Raw genomic sequence first — 23,448 nt, 5'->3', positions numbered from 1 at the left:
CGGCTGGTAAAAAAGTTTGAACATACCTGTGAGCAACATGGCGTCGTCTCCGGGGCCTTCTTGGTACACTCTCTGAAGACCAGGGATCTCGTCTCGACCTGTTCCTCGCTTCCGAAGTCCTCGCACTTTCCAGCAACACCGCCGTGAACTTTGTTATACTCAGCATTATGTCACTGCACTTCACACATCACTTACAAATCACTGAGTTTGCTTGGAGGAGGAGAGCTTAGAGTGTCCAAAAACCGGAGCCGCAAGTCTGCTAAATTTTATATAAAAAAATATATATGGATAGGAAAATATGTCATTTCCTTGCTATTCACATCTACAAAATTTTGCAGACTTGCGGCCCAGAGTACATTTCAGTATAAGTACATGCTATGAGGAAGAAAGTTGCTTCTTCTGCTATATTAGATTCAAATAAAACGTTCCAAAATGTATTCCCCTAACCTTATGGTGGCGAGGCACAAGCGACACTGTCCTCGACACCCGAGCCTGGAGGGTTACTCTATACTGACGAAAAACCGAACGAGAGCTGTTGTGCAATCGGCACGTTTAGTACAACGAGATAGAGTCATGGCTCGCGCAACAGCGCTCCAAAACTTAGTTTTTCGTCATAAAGAGTGACCCCCCTGTCACGGCGGGTGAACTCAAACTCACGAGTACAACGTACTCACAGTTCGGACGGGATATTGTGAATTATGTGTGACAACCACCCGTGGCAACTGAGCGGCAGTTGTCTGTTGTAATTGTTGTAAGGAACTAAGGACATCGAGCATAGGACGTCAGTAGGTAATGCATCAGTGGGGTTAGCACCAACGACACATTAACAATATTAACAATACATAAATAGCGTCACTTGCCTGTCATCACATCAACATCAGTCTGATCCATACAAGCTTCGTCAGATTTGACAAGCGAGAGGTGGTGGTAACCCCACAGGAAAAAGATAAGTAATTTGAAGATAATGAACATTCAAAACAAATCAAGAAAAGAATCATCTGACTACCGTCCTATTGGGTAGGTAATTAAATTACACAATTGCAATTTGAGTCATTTAATAATGTAGGTACATACCTTTGTATTTTAGTGAGTCAATAAATTTAATAATGCCTAATCAATGCTTAGTTATGTATGATTAGGTATTAGGTTCGGATCATGACGTGACGTAATAATTCATTTGATTTTTAATAGGTATTTTTTTAAATACTACAATAATATTGATTCTTATATAAGTACTTCAAATTTAGTAAGAACCGAGAAAATCATCATGTCATCTTCGCAGGTAAACAACAATTTACGCCTACAACTGTAATTGCAACATTAACCAGTTACTTTATTTGTATTCGAAATTTATTAAAAAAACGTTGTGATCCTATAAAAAAACAGAAATAAACAAGAAATGTTGAAGTTCGAGGCCACAAACCGACTGTTAGTTCCTATAAGGACATGAGAGCTGCTGCAAGTATTTGTTGCAATCCCTTATAAGGGCATCGTCAATTAAGTCGGTGACATTTCATGTTATAGGTTACGTATCTGGAAGTCATCTTGGTGGTATTTTATGGAAGTGTCTCGACGTAATGTGAACTATAAGTGAAAACTGTCGCAAATGGTTATTCTGGACTACGACAAATTATTTAAAAGTTTTAAGGATCTGTCACACTAGATGCGTTCTGCGGTCAGCTTTTGATTAAGGTAAGTATCCACCTTTCGGAATCGTACGTAACGGACCCGTCGCACTTAGTATTCTTTGTATAGAAAATCATACAAAAGTGCGTCCACTTCATCGGCATTGCGACACATTTATGACAATCCATTTGGTGCGATACGTACTATACCGAATGGTGGAAGCTTACTTTTAAACAAGTAATCCAACAATCCATAACCGTAGAATATATAGTTGATTGGTGGTAGCTCAGTCGGGTAAGCGCCCGCTTCTCACGCCAGAGATGCGGGTTCGATCCCGGCGCTGACATGTACCAATGAGTTCTTTTAACTTAAGTACAATGTATACCATCGCTCTTACGGTGAAGGAAAACATCGTGAGGAAACCTGCATATCTAGATTTAGCACATCTAGATATGTGAACCCACCAACCCGCAGTGGACCAGCGTGGTGGGAAATGGTCCAAGCTTAGGAAGGCAGTTTAGACCTTGGGGATATGCACAAAGGTTCCATTCGAGAGAGCCAGGTGCAGGTACTTACACCCCCGCAGAGAATAGAATAGAATAGAATATAGTTGATTGGTATGATTTTCAAGCTCAAATCAATTACGTATGATATAATGCACTCACTTACAATTCTCGTTTTGCTGATGATATTGTACGCGTGTTTCGACTCTACGTGTCTAAAAACCATGCACGATGCAGAGTCAGCCTTGACATTAATAAGAATTGAAGAGTTATGAGAAGTATCACAATGAACATTGGCCATTTACAATAATAATTCCCACGGGGGACACTAGAATATACTGGGTTTCCTCTCTACTAGTTACGAAGTAGTTCCGGAGTCCTAGACCTAGTACCCCAAATGAAAAAAAAAATATGCGAACCGTAACGCCTTATATCATGTGTAATCTGATAATGTAATAATTAAATAAGAACGATGATATTCTAGCTGCGTTTAAATTCAGTGAAATATGAAATTCAATACGTTTTCTTTATTTGTGGTAGTATAGTTGACAACTTGACACTTGGTAACCACAAGGTGTTTACAACATAAGGTTTCAATATAAACTTTTATATATTATGCAAGGTGACAAGGAATTTTACAAGGTTTCTACCAAGTATCATTCTGCAAAAATACTTCAAGCTCCTATCAATGCTACAAAGTTTAGAGACATTCCATAATCCGAGAAATCCAAGAATATTCGAAAATCATCCAGAATGATAAATGAGGTGATGCAAAGACTAAAAGGTTATTCTTACCATACCTTCAAACCTGCTTCGAACTTATAGAGAAGCTAGAGATTTTAATGGGAAAGTACGCTCAAAAATCGTCAACAAATGTTGTGTCAATTTTTGCAGTGGGCTCATCAAATTGAGGCTTCACTGATCAACCACTGTTCAAGTCATCGTCATCAGAAATAAACGATGAAATAAAGTCATTGTGTCCCAAATGGAAGTCGCTTCCTCGAAGTAATTACATACACATACCTACTGTTGTAAACTGACTCTTCACTATATACTACTAAAGCTAGCTAACACAATTTAGTACTTATCCCGATCTCACAAGGGACGTTTTTCATTGGTATTTATAAATGGGAGAGTGTTTACCAGTTGGTCTCATTGACAGTAATTTGGCGAATTTCTTTACTTTAAATTAAAATGATACCTGTCCTGTTAATGAAGTTATGTTTTAAAGTTGTACTTAATTAAGATGTAAGGTTTGTAGTTATGGTTGACAATTTTGTAAACGTAAACCGGTAGATTATACTTTCTTTCTCAAAACATGTACTCATTTTAAGAATATTTTTATCCTAAAATATGACTGCAACCGATAGACGACATCTTCACTTGCTTGAAAATATCACAACACATTTTCCATTACCCACCATACAAAGCTCAATCCAATTAGATCCAATTCAAAACATTACATTACAACAAAAGTATGCCACAAGACGACACCTCACGCACTGTAACCACGCCACTGTCGCGTTTCAATGCATCTGTATTTTATTCGCGATATTTTTTTAATGCGCGCGCGATTCCTCGATCGGATCGTCCGATCACAATCGTCTGCGCCGGCGCACTGGCCGAGCGGCTACAATAATACGTGGGCAGCCCTGCAGGACGAGAAACGGTTTTAATTTGAACTTGGAACTCCAACGGGACGTGATGCTTATTTTTTTCTTTTTCGCTGCAAGCGCAGACGCCCATTCGAGGTGCATAACCCTTTGCAATCTCAGCTACTGTCGATGCGAACTGCATTACTATTTTTGTTATTGGACACTTGAAAAAAGGCAAAGTCACAACACACAAAAACAGCAGTGTTTATTCACCCATGGCGGCGGCTAAATCCTTTGATGCAATTCAGTCCTGTTACCCTTTTAAGGGCGTCCTTTTTCCTGTCCTCATTTCTGCAATAAAAAGTCCTCTACGAGCCTAAAAAGGGAAGCTATCTCAAAAAATGTTATACAACTTTCCTTTTCAAAGGGACGGTCGGAATTATGTGGAATAAAGTTATCTGGACTTGGCCTTTTATAGCGTTGAATCGTGGGCTGCAAAAAGATCAGTGGCAGGACGATCATTGCATAGAACACAGTTCAGCATTGCAATGAAAGGAAAATTTATTTCCAACTCTTATAAGCTATACAAGAATAGACCTTACGGTACGCCTGGCGCATACTGTACATATAAATATTATACAGGTAAGATACCTACGTACCGTAGATTACAGATACGTTGCAAAAAATGTAAGATTGAGGACTATTAAAAACTGTTATTATTTAGATAAGTGGCATGTATTAGTTTTGTTATCGACGAAAAACGGCGATTTTCAAGGATAAATATAGGTATCAGTAAGGTCTAGGGTCTGATAGCAAAGTGTTATCAGTCAAATCTTACAGATGCCCACATGCATGAAGATAAGCATGTAATATGTACGCAAAGTTACGTAGGTACGAGTAGGACTAAAAAACTTTACGGAGTTATTTAAACTATACGTATTATACCTATGTACGGGGCAGTTACTATACATTTCAGATTTGGTTCACTGAACTTGCATATAGTTACGTACAAGAAAAATTTAAATACATCTAGTACCTACAACTTGATACTGACTAATTTATTTATAGCGCTGCTGGTGAAAAGAGAGTGCAACAATGCATCAATTCCAATCCAGCTGTAATTTTCCGGCATAATATCAAAAGTGTGTTTATAAATCCAAAGCTATTCAATAATGTGAATTACTTAGTTCTCCATCTGTTAGTAATGAATATTATATGGCACACCAAAGACATTGAGGAAGCAATATTGAAATTCTAGCAGGTGTTAGTAGAAACGTAAAGCTTAGCAGATTACCTATCAAAAATAGAATATCCTCACTTAGATAACTGCATATTGCTATATCAAACTTTGTATTGTATGTACCTACATTATATGTATACTTATTTGAAAAACCTACTTTCATTATTTATGCCAAAAACCCACATTGATACTTAAATGATATCTTGAACCACTTCGTCCACTAAGAAGATGTGAAAGACAAAAAGAGCGCGTGGTTGCAACTTGCAACATTCACTGTCTATTAGCACTGAATAAATATTGTATTTTTAATTTATTTTCTTTCTTTGGGATAGGGTCATTTTAAGTAGCTTTAGTTCTCTGGCTAGAACAACACTGGTTCAAAATGAGGGTGACTTAGTAGACCCGATTACTATGCTTACTATACCATTTTGCAACAATTTGTGGATTACGCTTATAAGTAGACAGTTGAAATTTAGCAGCCTGTAAGATGTATTATCGAGAAACATGAGATGTAAGTAAGTATATAGGTATTTCATATTTTTGTGAGTCTTATTTCGTGAGATTGCTAAAATTGCACAAGTTTTTGTGATAATTAGAGATTAGCAACTCTGCGCTCCAACATTCCTTTGAAAGTCAGTTAATTCGCGTCTATTTTGACGTCTATAAAGTTTTAATTAATTTAGCACTTGTACTCGTAGTATTCAAAGAGGGAAACAGGGAGTTGTAAAAGATTTTGAACTTTTTTATTTAGTAGTAACTAGATAAAATAAAAAATTAAAATGATGTCATAAAAACTACCACTCTTCAAAAGGCATTTACATTTTAAGGACATTAACTCTGTGGAGTGACAATACCGACAATCATTTATTTTAAAAAAATTGATGGGAATAGATAAAAATCATGAAAAATATCCATTAGAATGGCAATCATTTGTCATGAATGAGCCTTATCAAAACATTTTGTAGGTATTTTATTGTGCAACACAATGTAAATAAAGCTGAGATTGGTACTCAACTTAGTGATCGTTTATGCATGCAGATGCAATTGCATAAATTACTTCAAACTGAAGGTTGGTGCTATCTATAAGTACTTAATAGAATCTGTAATAGTTACATAGTACTAAAGCTAAAAATAAATAGATATGTACTTTATGTAAGTACGTACATATAGTACATATCTATTCACTAATTTTGTCTATGCTAATACAAATAATGCGAAATGCCTACCCTGATAAAGTTTTAATTTACTTTTTAGTGTGTAGAATGAAAACCTTTTTCTGAACAAAATTATGGGACAAAAAAGATAAAAAAAACTGGTTACCAATGGCTCTTCTCTAAGTTTTAATATAAATAACATAATAATATGAACATAGCGCTCAGCATAACAAATGATAGGTAGCCATTATTACAAATACTTATACCCATGGTAAAAAAATATATTTATCTATGTATCAATCGAAGTATAAATTATCATTCTTCAAATTTTTACATTCTTTAGTTTATTTGCTGACATCTTGGTGTAACTGTTAATTCCCAAGTATAGTTTTAGTAATAAAAAAAAGATATTTTAAGACAACCGCTATAAGCCATAAGAAAGTAATTTTTTTTTTCTCTACACATGTCTACCATCTTTAAACGGACACGACTGATCGTTATAAGGTCAATATATTAACCGCTAAGGTATTCCAAGGAGGAATGTTTGAGCTATTCGTCATAATCATAATTCATTGACTCTACTAACAGAGCATGTATTGATAACTTTTGTCGGAGTTTATGTTACTTTTATTACTTAAGTATTTTCATAAATACACAGTGTGCATAATAAGTTACACTTTTGTACCTTGCAAACATAACAAACTGCAGATAAATCTTTTAAGGAATGAAAATGAATTATACCTATTTGAAAAAGTACATAATTAAGCTTTCTGTACCTTTAACTTTAACCTAAAGACGTTCCAAGTCGATTGAAGACTCACTGCCGCTTAAAGCGACACAATGAGCTAGTTATTGATCAAATACTACTAATATAATGATATATTTTAACACCTACTGTGTGTGGGCTTGTTGTGAATATAAAGAATGTGATGATTCAGTTGTTTTGATGTACACCTACCTACGAGTCTTACGACGCCGGTATGGACTTGGCTAGGCTTATAAGGAAGACCTGTCAACTAAGATAAATATTTATTTTCGTGATCAATTTTCATTCTGTGTAAAGTACGCACCTGAACCAGAGTCAACGGCATCATCAACCGTGTGCTGAATGTTCAAGATTTCACAGTTTGTTTATCTTTATTATTAAAATACAGGGTTTTGTGGTCAAATGTAGATGGCCTTTTAGTTTTTTTAATTAATTTCATACTTTTACCCAAATAAAAAAGCACTGGCATACCTGAAACAAAAAAAAACAGTATGTATTATTTTTACTGTAGGTAAGTACAGTAAAAGTAAACAGAACTAAATACTTTTACACACTTTACCCTTATTGTGAAGTACTTATAATTGACCCTTAATGTGAAGTTTCCTTCACATTAAGGGTCAATTTATACTGGGGCAGAGTCGAAGCGCAGCGAAGCGTCAAATTCTTCACAACTAAAACAAAGCCGGACGAATGGTTGGTTGCGTTGGTCACGCGTAGACGCGCGACTTTATAAAATCTCAGTAGCAATGTGTGCGTGTTCAGTATTGAATAGACGCTTCGATGGGCTTCGACTCTGTATTAGTATAAATTGACCCTAAGAATTTCCGCTTGTTGTGGAAATAAAACAGAAAGGATAGACATCCTCTAAAATACAACATTTTCATGATTTTCATTCTCTAACAGATGGTGAGTAGATGTAAGCTCAGAATTTTAATGTAAGTAAGTACTAGTGTCTATATATGGTACTATAGATAAATAAGTCTATGGTACTATGAACAACATTTCACAGCAGAATGATCGTGAAATTACATACCTATTCGTATTTCATTTTTAGCGATTACAGTTCACACATCAACACGGAGTTGGGGAGCCACACCTCACTGGCCTTCTGATTAATTGTTATTTTCATTGTGCTTACATCAAGCTACACAATAATTAACCCTATGTACGGTGGTGGCGGGGTGGTGGGGTGACGATTTGCGAAAGGTGGCTGGTAATGATTGGATGCGGAAAGCTATAGATCGCATCGTGTGGCGTGCTTTGGGAGAGGCCTACATCAAGCAGTGGACTATCTGCTGACGATGATGTGCGCTCCATCCAACCGCTCCGATCTTGTGTCGTGCATCGTATGAGTTAAATTTCATTAGCTATTTCCATTTACCGTATACGACGTTTAGACCGTTGTTAGTTAGATATTTACATTGTTAGTTTTGTATTGTAGTTTCAATGTAGCGACATTTTGAAAGATCATTAAAATTTAAAGATAAAAGGGACTTTGAGAACCTATTTTGATTTGGGTAATTAGGTATTCTAACTATGCAAGATTTCCTAACTGTACCTACCACATATTGAATAAGTAACTGCTACACCTATGATATCGAAGATAATAACTGTCAGTTTCACAACGTCAAGTTAAGCAGAATTCGATTAAGTATAGTGTCACAAACTTATCTGTTCCGGTGAGAGCGAACTAAATTGATCTATATCTGATTACTTACTAATGAATTATATATTGATATAGATTAGATGGGTTTATTAAAACAACAAGAGCGAATTACCACTACTGGCAAACTTAAAATTTTATAGAATGAAGAAGATTACAGATTACATTTACGTGAGCTGTCACCGGAACAGATAAGTTTGTGTCACTGTAGATGTAGGTAATGCAGCGCTATGATTGGCTACTTATACCTACTTTTACTGCTCTTGCTGAATACATTTATGTATAATGGTTTTAAATCAATACTAAAAGGATCAAACATCTACATTCATATACATTCAATATACTCCCTAAATAAACAAGGAATCAGCTATTAATTACAAAAGAAAACAATATTGACTTGGACAAACATCTAGAGACCAATTTACTTTGCATTGTTCAACCTGACTACAATCTATTGCGTACAGCTAAACAGTTACACGGCCATACAATAATGGCCTCTCCCGTTCGCTTAGTAAATAAGTCAATGTTAAGGAGTGCTAATGTTATCGAAACAAAACAACAAAACAAGTTTTCTCAATAAATAATGAACTCTACTTTATCTTTGCAAGGAGATAGATACAAAAGTTTTGGTACGCATTGTGTACTATAGCAAGAAATGAATACTTAGGTAGGTAACTTACTAATTCTATTGTAGTAATCAATACACTTGAAATTGGTCACCCATCCAATGGCTGACCATACCAGTTGTTACTTAACCACAGTGATCAGTTACGATCACCGAAGCCAGCTCGACTACGGACGATTTGAATCCCGATTTCAAGTGGTTCTTTTCTGGACGCTTCCGTGCTTCGGACGGCACGTTGCACGTTATGCCGTGGGTCCCGGTTGCTGCTTCGTCAGCAGTCGTTAAGCCTAGTCAGAGGTCTTAGGGCAGCTTGAAAACATCTGACAGTCGGGTTGCCTACTTACCCGACAACTCTCTCAGCACAAGTTTGCTTGTGTTAGGGTCCACCAACCCGCACTAGACCAGCGTGGTGGACTAGGCCTAACCCCTTCCTTCATTGGAAGGAGACCCGTGCCCCAGCAATGGAGACGTGATGGGTCGATGATGAATCAATAAACTGTACAAGTCTACTGTGTGTACTGTGGTGGCCCAGCCAAGTAATTGTTGACTTCGGATCATGCTTTTGAGTATATTTCTATTTCTAAAGAAAATAAGTCATTTCTATTCAGTATTTATTCAGTAGTACTGGAATGGTTACTTTTTTTCAGGCTTATTTCGAATACTGCAGTGTTATAATTATTCAAGATAGGTAGGTACCTACCTAACCTATGTTATACCTGCATACTCTATGAATTATACTACATAAGCTCCAGTTCTTACAATTAACGCCAACAAACATTTCCAAGCGAATTGATTAATTTGGTCTGAAATCGTTTCTGACACAGGCCGTGTTACACGTTGTTCCCTTGTTTTTGTCAGGGTTGCATGCAATGTTTATTTCTCAACCCTTAGTGGCAATTTCTCCATTCTCGGTTAGACCATAACCAGGGAGTAGCGGTTAACTTTTGACACATCTGTCATGAATTTTATATGGAGATGACGTTTAATTTATAAATCAATCCCTGTCCGTTAGATAACCGACAATGGAGAAATTGGCACTTAGTGAACAAAATACACGTTAATATTGCAACATACCCAGATTATTCTTTAATCTGGAAAGTAAAGAAGATACTTACCTATTTAATCAATATTTTAAGGCGTTTTCACTTGGTTCATTGCAACCGAAACTGAAAATTTCCATGAGCGAAATCTATTTCGTAACCGTTATTATAATGGTCTTTCTCTATTGACTTATAAAATATGAACGAAAATATTTAAATAATGTTAAATTAAATAAAACATAATCAAACATTGCCAGCCCTGATGGCAGTGCACCTCATTGTAACAGTATAAATAATGCATAAGCGACTCGCGTAACTTTCAGTGTAACACGGAGGGTAGAGCCAGAGCTGCTGGCCGACTGTGTTGCCAGGATAATTATTTTGATAATCTTATATCGACGGAAAAATGTATGCGAAGTATAATATATGCAATGAAATAGTTCCAGTAACAATATAGCACCAAATTACTCCTAAGGCTAGCTTAATGACGCCGTCATCAGAATATTACCATCTAAAAACGAAAATGTATAACGTGAGTGTATAATAGTAAAATCGTTAACTAGTTGAGGTTGGAATCATGGTTTAGACTGGACGTTTGGGTAGTGACAATGGAAATGCTGTTATCCCAAAATACCTACGGAAAGAAGATCAGCCCATGACTGGACTGGGTTTCGGGTGCACAAAAGAAGCAGCAAACGGTGTGATAGAATAATAAAAGTACCCGTAAAAAGATATCTTTATTATAGTGGAATTTTCTTACATATGGCAACACAAAACTCCGATCACAGCAGTGATGTGACTGAAGGCATACGGTCAACCTTAGTTACGGGTCCCGTGATTGATCGCGAAGGGACTTCAGGCGGATGTCGAGGAAAAATGTTGACCGAATGACACGAAGTGTAGCTAGGTAGCTAGTAGCTACTTTAATATTTGATAAGGTTTGTGAATAGGTTTTGTTCGGTTTTGTCGGAAAGGCAATTCTTTGGGGGAAAATTAAAGCCAAAAGAAAGATTTCCAGCAAACTTTACACCAGTAGTTTCAGCTGTATTCATGCAGTGTTGGGTCATTGTGGAATGAAAAGTAGCTATTAAATAATATTTCGAACGTGGAATTCAAGATAGTATCTCCTATGTATAATAAGGCTTGTATTTAAACCTCCACCAAAAAATATTCAATTCTGCCTCCAATTAATTCGAAATCGCCGCCAAAACGGATAAATCGTCACCAAATCATGTGTCCTATAATATTGCAGAAATGAACCAATTAATTTTTTACTGTATACCTGTAAAACTATATCAACACCATTTAAATTTATTTGAAACCAGATAAAACTATACTGTCGCTAAGTAGATGTAACCAATATTTTATTTTATGAGTACCATTTTAGTAACCCTGCTAAACCAAAAAAAAATAATTGTACCCTAAACCAAAGTCACTTGTTAAAATACTTTTTGAATTAAATAATTAGTAGGTACCTACTATAATATATCTTTATATCTTCAAATGAGGGTGGGGATAGGGATGTGAATTAAGATAAGGATGGGAATATGTACGGGGACGGGGACCTTGGCGACCTTGGCGACCTTGGTGGCCTTGGGGATTTTGGGTACCTTGGCGACCTTAGGCACCTTGGTTACCTTGGCGTCCTTGGGCTCCTTAGGTACCTTGGGGACCTTAAGGACCTTGGGAACCTTGGGGACCTTGGGGTCCATGGGGACTTTGGGGACCAGGCCACCTGGGGGACTTTGGGCATCTTGGGGACCTTGGCGACCTTGGGGTCCTTGGGGACCTTGGGGACCAGGGGACCTGAGGGACTTTAAGCATCTTGGGTACCTTGGCGACCTGGGGGACTTTGGGCATCCTGGGGACCTTGGCGACCTTGGAGACCTAGGGGACCTAGGAGACCTAGGAGACCTTGGAGACCTTGGGGACCTCGGAGACCTTGGGGACGGGACGGGGACGGGGACGGCAATATACCTTATTTGGTTTGAAATAAATTTTAATGATGTTCATATATTTTTTATGGTATGTAAATAGTGCCAACATTTCTACAATATTATAGGAAACACGATTTGGTGATGATTTATCCGTTTTGGTGACTAAAAAGAATATCTACTTTGGTTGGTTTAATTAATTTGGACCTAATTTTTTTTTTTGGTGCTATGTGCTAGCGGACAAAAATTTTTTTTGGTGATGATTTAAATTGTACCCGTATATAATAATACCTTGTACCTAAAGCCATTCAATACATCACAGATAGGGTGAACATGCATTGTAGACAGCGCAACTGCGCAACGAAAAAGAAAATGAATTCACGCTCGACTCGAAAAGATTCATTTAGAAATTGTAGAGAATCAGCTGAATCAGGTGTTCTCACAATTGGTTCGGCCCCTTCGTCGTACCGTCCTGCTACCTAACAGGGCTAGTTCACACTAGGTGGTTTTTAGTAGGAAGTTTTATATCATATTACCGTACTTGTTTATTCTATTGCGGACTTGTTTTGACAACGGTTGTCTGATTCAAAATGTATTGAATTTGTTACTGCGTAAATGATACTTCGTTTTGACTTCGCGATAAGGCCCATGGGCTATCAGCGTCTGACGCTATTCTGACTGACTAATCTTTTCATCTCGTTGACAGATCTTGGACCTTTCCAGTTTCTTATAGGTACCTTGGTAAGAAGAAGAACCATATATGTATAAATTAGGATCAAAGAAGAATAATATCTAAAATCGCCCCGTGTGTCCCGTCCCTCACAGAGCCGTGCCCCGACGTATGTGTAATTGAAAACGCATTGAATAGGCGGGAGGGGGTGGGAGGGGCCGGGGCGAGGTGCAAATGTATTTCTAACTACACACGTGATAATCACCTTGTTGTGTGATCTGATACACTCACGAACAATGAAAAAGTTACACTTACAAAATAGCGATAGCAAATGAAACCAATTTTTAAACATTTCATTTAGATACCTATAGGTCAAAATATATACGTTTTCAGTTGGTAATTCTGATGCGCTGTTAAACGTACATCAATATTGCAGATTTTCCGTTTAGGAGTAATTTGGTGGTATTGTCAGCGGACCTTTTTCAGCGTATCGTATGATTGATTGTTAGGAAAGTAATTCTTGAGCTTATGTGTTATGTGGTGATGAATGAATGTTTTCTTGCATTAACAGTTATTCTTTCATTAAACTTAAAACAACACTAACTACAATCACAACAGTAAAATGTAAGTATGTACTTATATTATAAAATTTTACCATCACATCAAACTTCAAATAAAGGCTATAAGACTTTACCGTTGCATAGATAGTTATAAAACATTCGCTCACTGCTTACTAATTCGTTCCTATTCACTACAATAATAAAATAACTAAAGAGTTTATTGCGAACATAACACTAATACTAATAGCTTGCGAGTACAGGCCAGACAGCCACCGAATGGAGGGTCTTATAGATAATAGCATAGAACATGAAAAAAGTGGAAGAAAAAATATATGCTCAATTTACATGATCTAAAAGCATAAATTAAACCTAAGCTCTCAGAGGTTGAAATTTAAAAGGTTTATTTGTCATAGTCATATTGGTTTTGTAAGTTTAGTTTAGTAAGGATAGCATTTACTTACGTCGTACTACTACTACTGGTAAAACAATTATAAGTTACTCATTTTTATACTTAAGAGGAGAGTATAGCACTTGCTCGTCCATACAAAAAGAGAAAACGTTTTACTACCTCTAAATATTATCCAATCTCCAGGATTTTTTAGTATGTTATTGACACAAGGAATAACTAGGTTTATAGCTTTTTCTTTTTCCGAAATTTTTTATAGTTACAAAGTTATAGGCACCCCAAATAACGTAATTTTTGTGGGTTTAATCAAGTCGTTGGTTGAACAATAACAATGTATTTTTTTTAAAAACGCGAACCCTATAAATCTAGAATATATTATGCTGAAGCGATTGACACCAAAATCTAAAACATTGGTTGATATTTAGTTAGTGTAAAACGTTTTCTCCCGAAACCAGAATTTCATAAAGAAAAATACCTATTGTCAGTCGCGTGCAGCAGTGCATCTCTATCGCACCCGTTCCCGGGGCATGAGAGCACAAGTGAAAATAAATATTTTCCTAAATACCTATTTCTCTATAATCGCGAAGGTATACTGTCCTCTTAAGTAGATTAGAATAGAATTAGAATTAGTATTACAAATTATGAACGTTCAAGAAAAAATATTATTCGAAAAAATATATACTATTCAAAATGTACTCCACTTCTACCTTTGTAACTGTTCAAAAGTATAAATGCTAAGTGAATCCCCAGTTAGGGTACTTTCAATTATCACTCAGTAAGGCAAACCCTTCAGGCAACCCCCAGTATCCTTTATGCTTCATTAAAGAGTTACATTTTGAGCACCTCTGTCTAAATAATATCTCAATTTAGTTCCTTTGTTTAAATATTACCTTTGTCCGTTAGTAAAATGTGTCTGGCTTTGTATATAAATGACGTACCTAGTTAACTAGTAATTTTTAGCTTTATGTTGGTATTCAATTTATATACATTTATTTTATACAATTATTATATATATATATATATATATATATATATATATATATATATATATAGTGTACCTGTATATATATATATATATATACAATTATTTTATCCAATTCTTTGGCTGGTATTATGGTAGACTGTTCTTGGTATAGTTTTATCAAAATCAGTTTAAATATTTAGTGGGTTCGCTAGAAAACACCATTGAGAAAGACGTATTAACCGTCAGCCAACGGCGTTTTACAATGTGTCCAAAAGTTGCACCAATCCCTGAATTTCTCAGATACCCCGCTATCGATCAAAGCCCCTTGAGCTATAGCACTACTGGGTTGGCGCTCCAACTATTTAAGTTATTTAGGGTGTCCCTGTAAATCTTAATTGCCAGCGGAAAGTTCCACGCAATGACTCGTAAACTGAAGCTTCCGGGTGTCCGCGCTGCTCGTAAATCGTGGTCACCATAATGTGTCCACTGTCTGACTGAAAATTGTAGGATGGACATTGATTACCGATTTTAAGTTTACTTTTTGATAGTAGTCTACCTACCTAGTTTCCGTATAAGAAATTGGTAAAATTGTAATTTATCTATTTTAAATCCTATGTTTCTTGTGGAGATCCAGTTAGTTAAACCGTATTTTCATGATAAAAAACGAGGGTTATAAATTTGACATGTGGCAGTGTCTGATTGAGACTATAGAAGTACTTACTTTTTTTTTTAAACTTTGTTTAAATGTTTTACAAGTGATTTTGTTCGTTGAATTTTCTTTTCAACCCCACAACGTTACTTTACTAAACTGACCGTGAACCTGAAAGTTACAGGATTTATAGCTGAAACCGTCCACTTTTCAGTTTTCAAACAACTTTCACGTCTTTACGGTGTAATTTATTGTTTAGTAAGAGACAAAGTATGTTTGTAAGTTATTGCCTGTGTACTGTAGTTTAATTTAGCCACGCTACATTTATGACCATAATAATGACATACAAATATTTAAATAATACCCAATGTATTGAACCAGTAGCAGCAATTTTAATAGAGCGTATTACAAGTTTATTTTGTAAACAAAACAGTCTCACTACTAAAATATCCAACTATTAATAATTTGGTACAAAGTCACTATCCCGTCAAAACTTTGCAAATAAAACAGACAAGAAGTTACAATGCCACTAAATTAAATAGGTCTCTAGTCAAATAACATCTAGAACCATATACCAACTTTATAGTCCAAAGTTGTAACTCCCAAGACTGAATGTGACAAAGGTGTATAGCACTCGGATGTTGGGCTCTGACGAGGAGGATCGTTGTAACTTTGTCGTTTTAATTAATTTAAGTACAAAGGAGTATTCTCATACCATGTCTCACTTTGCTTCGTTGACTGACTTCAGTGCTGTCTTGAGTCTCCGTAGAAATTGTTCTGTTAATGAAATGATTGATTTACTTATCTATCTACATACATTATATGGGCTCTAGCGAGTAGCAATATATATTATAATATCATTCTATAATAATTATTTTAAGACTTACGTTGGACAGTAACGAATCGCTAAAGCATAATTCTTAAAGAAAGTCAAATAAACTGCTGGGTCCCAAAAGGCACATTTATTTGAAAAAAAGTAGATTTAAAGTTGCATGTGCTTCACCCGTAACAGAAAAATATATGTTTGTTGCTAGAGCCTACATTATTACATAAACTGGCGGAATTTCGACCAAAATAGAGCAAACACATTGCAAGCCTGCCACGTTTGGCAAACACGTAAACACCGGGCTATGCCGTTCGCCAAATTACTAGAGCAAACTTACGTCTAACTAGGTGGTGGATACTCGACGAATAATAATGATAGAACACTCTTTTATTTATTTTGAAAACTGTTCATCTAAATTAATTTCTATCGTACTTTTACGTGATACATGTCGTGTTGATGTTACATAATTATGTAGGTACTTAAACGTAGACCGGTATATTTATCTTTGACAGGGTAGATATCTACTATTTATAATACCAGGATGCATGCCTACTATTTTAACGAAATAATTGGTCACCTAATTGGTAATTATGAAAATCCTAATCCTAACTAATATTATAAATGCGACTGGGTCTGTCTGTCTGTCTGTCTGTTACTCTTTCACGCCAAAACTACTGAACGGATTTGAATGAAATTTGGTATACATACGGTCTAGACCCTGGGAAAGAACATAGGCTACTTTTTATCACGGAATTCCCACGGGAAAACTTTTTAAGGCGAAGCGAAGCGCGCGGGAACAGCTAGTACATTATAATTTTGTAAAAAATATAAAAGTTTGAGACATCACAACATTCACAACTGTATGCTAGCTAGCCCTCGTTTTTGCCGCAATCGCAAAAAATAGCGGCTTTCTCTTTAGCAAAGTTTGGCGAAACCTCCTTCAGGTGGTAAGGGTCGTGCGATATTGAAACATATTTCAAACCAACTCGCTTGTGTTAAGCTGTTCTTTAATATTTACGGTTAAAGCTGAAGGCCTCTTGAAGTGGGGACGCAGTTATGCGAGAGCTAATTTAATATTATATTATTGAACCCCAATAAAATTAAACATCACATAAATATTCTTGAAAATCTGAATCCGTAGTTTTATTTTATAAAACACCTGAAAGTTAAGGCAAATAAGCGCTTTACTTGAATGATTGACTATAAAATTACACAAACTAGTATAGTGTGTCATTCTATTACATTATGTATTTTTAAACCATCATCATCGCGCCCCACACGTCGCTATTTCTGGGACACGGGCCTCCTTCCAATGCAGGAAGGGTTTTAAGCCTATACCACCAATCTCGCCCATTGCAGTTTCGAACCATAAAAGCTCAAGAAGTGACTATATAAATAATAATTATAGTAATGACAAGAGATTTCCATCCACTCTGCCGCTGCGTCCGTCTCGCATGAGACAGCCACCAGGATCTTCACATCTCATTCCGATCGCAGTATGATTTATGCACTCAATTACTGTGCCCCCGCGGTGAAGTGCTGAGCCTTCCCGCAGACTTGCACGTTACTATATACTGGGACATATATTTAGCGAATGTATATTACTGAAGTAGGTGTAGTGAAATTAACTAAAATTTCATATTAGCTTAAATTTTTACAAACGTTACATCAATTAGACAAACTAATCAGCTACTGTTGCGTGACTTTTAAGCCTTTGCATGTGCATGAAGTTTATTTTAGTGTCAATGTTCAGTATGTGTGCCTAAGGCTTAAGCTACATTCCTTTTAGTACGACGTATGTTATAAACCCCCTACCCTCTCAAAAAGTTTCAGGTATAGCAAGAGCAACCCTATAACCATAAAATTACCCACTTAAACTGTATTTTTCACTAAACTCGTTTTAGAACATACGGGACGTGCTAAGCCACGTTCAGAAACTCTGCAGCCACGCCGCATATAAACTAGACCGAGCTTAGAAGATCACAAGTTCTACCTCTGATTTATAGGTCTTCAGAACGTGCCGTGAGAAGCTCGTAAGTGCCTGTTGGTTTAATTGAAACACTCTTAAACTTTGAAATACGTTTCAATTTAATAGGAATAGGGGATGGAATTGGGTAAAATGTGTAAGGATGAAAAATTAAAAAGGTAAAATGTGAAGCGATGAGATAGAGAAAATATAAAATAATGTAGGTATTATAATTATATTTATACCTACAAACAGGTTCCTGCGAGCTTCGCCATACCTTAAAAATACTAGAACCGTTTAAAATGGTACTGCACACATAATAAATTTAACTAAGTATAGGTATACCTATCTTGTATTTATGTTTCTCATCTTAACTTAAGGTTTCAAGAACCTTACCACTGCGGGTGGGCGCGAGTGAAAATATTACTTGGGTAAGTACAAAAGCTCCAGTCGTATTCATCTCGGCTGTTTTCAGGTGTCAGGGGGAATGAGGAGTGCTGAAAAGTTTTCATTGTTGCCGGTAAAGACCCCTTTTGTGGTCGTCGTCTCCTTCAGTATTTTCATAGATGAAAGCGTATCAAAATGTGATATTAAAAAGTTGGCGGTCTTAAAAAGGGTTGGCAAGTTATGTTTGGTTCTAAGAAAAGAAATGGGGAGGACTTTCTAATATCATTTTTCATTTCAAGCCTTCTACAGGGAAGCATTTCTATGTAGATAGCTAGGTATTCTAAGTGAAACAGAATATTAAAATGGATAGGAGCAAGTAATTTTTAATTAAATAGTTAAATACATACTATAAACGTTTTCTTTCACTATTCCGATCTCTATGTCATTCGAAGATCTACGTAAATTCATAATTAGGTTAATATAGAAGTAGTAGAGTAGTTATTTTACCTGTACCTGTCAGATACCTGCACGTACAAGTATATTATGTACTCGTATACACTAATCTTCTACGTGCAATTCTAAAACAATGTATAATTAATAAGCGCTCCAACCACTATTTCATTTGCCATTCAGCCGTTGCAACCGCACGTAGATGAGTTCGGCCCTACGTAGGTAGGTACCGTCGGATACAGATTCGTGATTCTGGTATCAAACCCGCAGTCTCCAATTATCTAAGCGATAACTGGTAGGTATAATTAAGTTTTACCTATGGGAAAATGAGCCAACCGAATAAAAAAGATCGAACCAACTACTTAAATAAAATATTTACAATCTAAAGATTCACCAATCAAACAAACACTAACACAGCATTCGCATCAATCTATCCGTTTAGAAGACACACAATACAAACCATAACACTTTTAATGGCAAAGATAAAGAATTGGCTAGATATACGCAGCGAGAATAGATCCGCTGAAACTCTCATTGACAAAAAGTTCATACACAGTATCAACTCAAACATACAAGATCACATATTCATAATATTCATCCCTTCTAGAAACAAGCAAGCTTCCAAACTAATGACACCTCTCCTTCTGCCTAAAACTCCGGTACGTAGAGATTCGGGCAGATGATCCGTCTAGTAGAATCGTCGCCTCCACCGTAACCGCAGGCGGCTGCGGCTGGCGGGTCGCCGCACGCACCCTCGGCACAATCAGCGCATCATTGATCGCTGTTTCATTTGTTTCATGAGATATATCTATCGATTATAGGTATATTATTATCTTCAGAGTACCAGGTGCTGTTCACTATTTACTCGATTCAATTTAAACCCCTCCAGAGAAATATAATGAGGGGTCTTTCATAAAAATAACTCAAAGGCCGAAACCTGCATCCTAAGTTCATGCAAGTATTTATATTATGTACAATTGTACGCTCAATGAAAAGTCATAGTTGCTGTTATAAATGTTTTTTAACCTTTCATAGATCTACGTACTAAACTGCCGTGCGATTCTATAAAGCTAATAGTCAAAACTCGATTCTGAATCCGGAGTGAGTTTTGAAATTGGCATTCTGTAATTTCCGCAATTTCGAGATTTTGACAAATAATGTATGAGATGACATACGTGAAGTGAAAGGTGAAGGGAGAATGAAGATCGAAGTGAGATGTCTGATTTTACAGAATCGCAAGGCTGAGTAGATTCAGACTATTTCAGACAAACAACTAACGGTACTCGCGCATTGTATATTTTATTTATAAATGAACGTGTAAAGAAGATTACTCTTTTTCCAAAATGCTTCAGCCCCGGGCAGAGTAAAAAGCATTCAAAAAATTCCTGTAGTAAAATCCGAAACGGTTTTTAACAAAAATACCAAAGCTTTGTTTCTGTAGCATACAGAATGGACAAACAGCCGTTTCACGTGCGAATATTTTTTTGGGAAGCAAAAAATGGCAACACTTTTAATAAAACTCTTTACGACCGTATTTTGGTGTGGCCAGAATCCAATTTGAACCATTGTTTTCGTCAACCACGTCAAGGAAAATCTGGAATTCGGAGGATTTCGTAAAAGGCTCCGACCAGCAATATGACATAGTTCCTTTGACACAAACAAAGGCTCTCTTTCATGGAAGGATTTACCGCCAACTTCAATTAAATTCTTTGTTTTCATTCTGTCGGCGATAATATGACTGAAGAACATACAATGCAATATTAAAGGACATTACATCATAATAATATGTCTTACACTACCAAATTAATGTTTGTGAAAATTTTACTGGCCTATGTATATTACTCGTTGATAAGTATTTTTTATGTACCTACTAAAACTAAATATACCGTCTGTTTTAGGGTAAATAAAATTAACAAATGAGCCTAGAAATTGTGTTAAAAAACGAATACACCATTAACTACATGCAGCTAATTTCCGTCTCAAAATGCAGAACTTTTTAAAAAGTAAGTACCTAACAAAAGATAAGGAGTCTTGCCAGCCTGCCATTTTAGGCAAAAGCTTTTCCAACTTAGAGCCGCTGCATATCTCGATGTAATAAATTATGAATAGCTATAAAACTCAGCCTGTTTGTCTGTTCGTAGTAAATCTCCCGGTATCTTTGTCCTTGCGGTACATTAAACTACGCACTAATTAAATCCTTTGTAAGCTGAGGAGGCGTTGACTTGCATTTTTTGTCTATGGCTATTAATGTATTACTTAAATAAGCGTAGTGGGCAGGTTTTGCTTCCACATTTGTATACTTAATTTATCTGTATTTCATCGCTTATGTCTTGTGTACACAAAAAATTGCAAATATTGTGCAGAACTTATTCTAATAAGTACCGATGTACGAAATGGTTCTTTAGGAGATATTTCCAGTCGTTAGACAACCTTTACGTAAAATCAGGAGACTGAATAATTTATGTTAATATAATCCAACTGTGTTAAAAATATTAAATTCACATTACACAATACTTACATTAAACCATGTACTTACAAATTTTGATGGTAATAAGTGCTTACAGATTTACCTATTTCTAACATTTATTTTATTCATTCGGGAATTTTACAAGTCCAATCCAAGCACTATTCTTTAAATCCCCCGTCAAAGTTACAACCTTTGACATGATAACCCTCTGAAATTCACTTACGACCGTCTTTCTATCAGGGAAGGGGGTCTATTCTGGAGATCGTCGGAGTCGGGAAAGTTACCCAGTCTCATGTCAAACAAGGATATGCACTCGGGCCTCCGGGGTCGAAATAGTTGGATAGAACTAATTCAAAGCGGTTTAAACTGGTCTAAGGGTTTATTGGTTGTGTCAATTGTAAATGTACAACGGTACATACAGTACGTAGCGTAGCTACATAATTAATAAAATACGTTTACTTATTTATTAATTTTTCATGACCGTAATTATAAGTATAATATCCTACTAGAGTAAGGGTCAACAGTACACTTTGATGACAGGTTTAGAAATGCCTTTGTTATTTGCGATTGTTTGATTTGTAACCTTGTAGAATGTTGTTAATTATAAAATTAACTTTGGTTTTACGTAGCCTGTGTAGTGAGTGTACCACTAATGGCCAAATGCCTCCTTAAAAATGTTTTTTTTTTATATAAACAAAGTTATATTTTGGAAAAAACTAAATAAATTTTTCATTTTTAAAACCAACAATAAACCCATCGCTCTTGCAGTCATCTAGAAGCTCGTAGAGCATAGCATTTTAAAACTACGAAATATTCAGGAGCTCTTGCACCTAAATCGTATTACCAAATGCCTGCAGTGCACGGCGGAGGCAGCGGTATAAGTTAGATTAAAATTTCAAAAGAGCGAACGAGTTTACGAGTGACGTCAGAGCTCAGGGGGTCACTCTTTCATGACGAAAAACAAAGTTTCAGAGCGCTGCTGGTCCAAGACTCTATCTATAGTAGTATTAAGCGTACGATTGCAAGACAGCTCTCGTTAGGTAGTTTTTCACCAGTGTAGGGTAGAGTAACCCCCCAGGCTAGAAGAAAACGTGATAACACTCCATCGTGAGGATTCTCAAGGTGCATCTCGAGTGTAGTGGCGTCTGACATAAATACCTAGAATACTGTACTCGTATTTATACTTGTGTAAAATTTATGCTCCTGCAAACTTAAACCACATATTCTACTCCTGAAGTTATCCAGTTTGAACAGTAGGTAGATCATAATAATAATTATATATAATAAAGTTTATCAGAAAAGACCTATATTAAATTAAATGCTTAGCAACAGCTAAGGAAAAATTACATAAGAAGACACGCCATTTAACCATAATAATTCAAAATAAAGAAAACAAGGAAAACGCCTCTGAAATAAAAGCCGAAATAAGAAGAGCCAAGTAATATTTATAAAGCAGAACTTATTTCACACGGAATATTATCGTGTTTCTTTGCTGGCGGAAAAATGAGTGAAGCTCTAGATATTTTATGCTAATATACACAGGGTGCTCTAAAATAATAATATCCATTCTGGAGAGTGCCTTCATCGTCTCGCTTGCGTTTACGGACTAGACTCCGGCCGAAATGAGTTTTAAATTCATTTTGAAGTCTGCTTGTAAAGAGTCGGATGTAGGTACCTCACCTAAGTTTCTAGATGGGTACTTGTAAAAAATATATGCTTTTAAGTTTAACCTCTGATCATAAATAAGAAGTGTTTTAGGCCCGGTTTCGCAATTCTCGGTTAGATCATAACCAGGGATTAGTTGTTGACTTTTGAAACATCTGTCAAGAATTTAATATGAAGATGACGTATAATTGATGAACTTCAAACTTCACACAACTTCAGTCACAGTCATGCCAACCAAAACCAACTGAATGTCAAAAGTGGCGAGAATATGCGATAATTATCTGCTTCCCAG

At 36.2% G+C, this 23,448-nt stretch overlaps 1 protein-coding gene across 2 annotated transcripts in view; it reads right to left on the bottom strand.

Annotated features, from left to right (window-relative positions):
• Window positions 1-23,448, bottom strand: part of LOC105386506 (protein sprint) — a 201,697-nt gene that overhangs the window by 125,154 nt on the left and 53,095 nt on the right. The window contains exon 1 of one of the 2 annotated variants that reach the window (XM_038113895.2): window positions 27-230. The exons of the other annotated variant lie outside the window; for it this stretch is intronic. Within the exon in view, the coding sequence (XP_037969823.2) occupies window positions 27-166 (140 nt within the window). The 5' untranslated portion in view covers window positions 167-230. Of the gene's footprint in view, window positions 1-26; window positions 231-23,448 lie in introns of those variants that run through there. 2 annotated transcript variants of the gene reach the window in all.

The sequence above is a fragment of the Plutella xylostella genome, chromosome 18 (assembly GCF_932276165.1).
Source record: "Plutella xylostella chromosome 18, ilPluXylo3.1, whole genome shotgun sequence".
NCBI classification, from domain to species: Eukaryota; Metazoa; Arthropoda; class Insecta; order Lepidoptera; family Plutellidae; genus Plutella; species Plutella xylostella.
The sequence above is the reverse complement of the archived record's forward strand: the minus strand, read 5'-3'. Positions and strand labels throughout refer to the sequence as shown.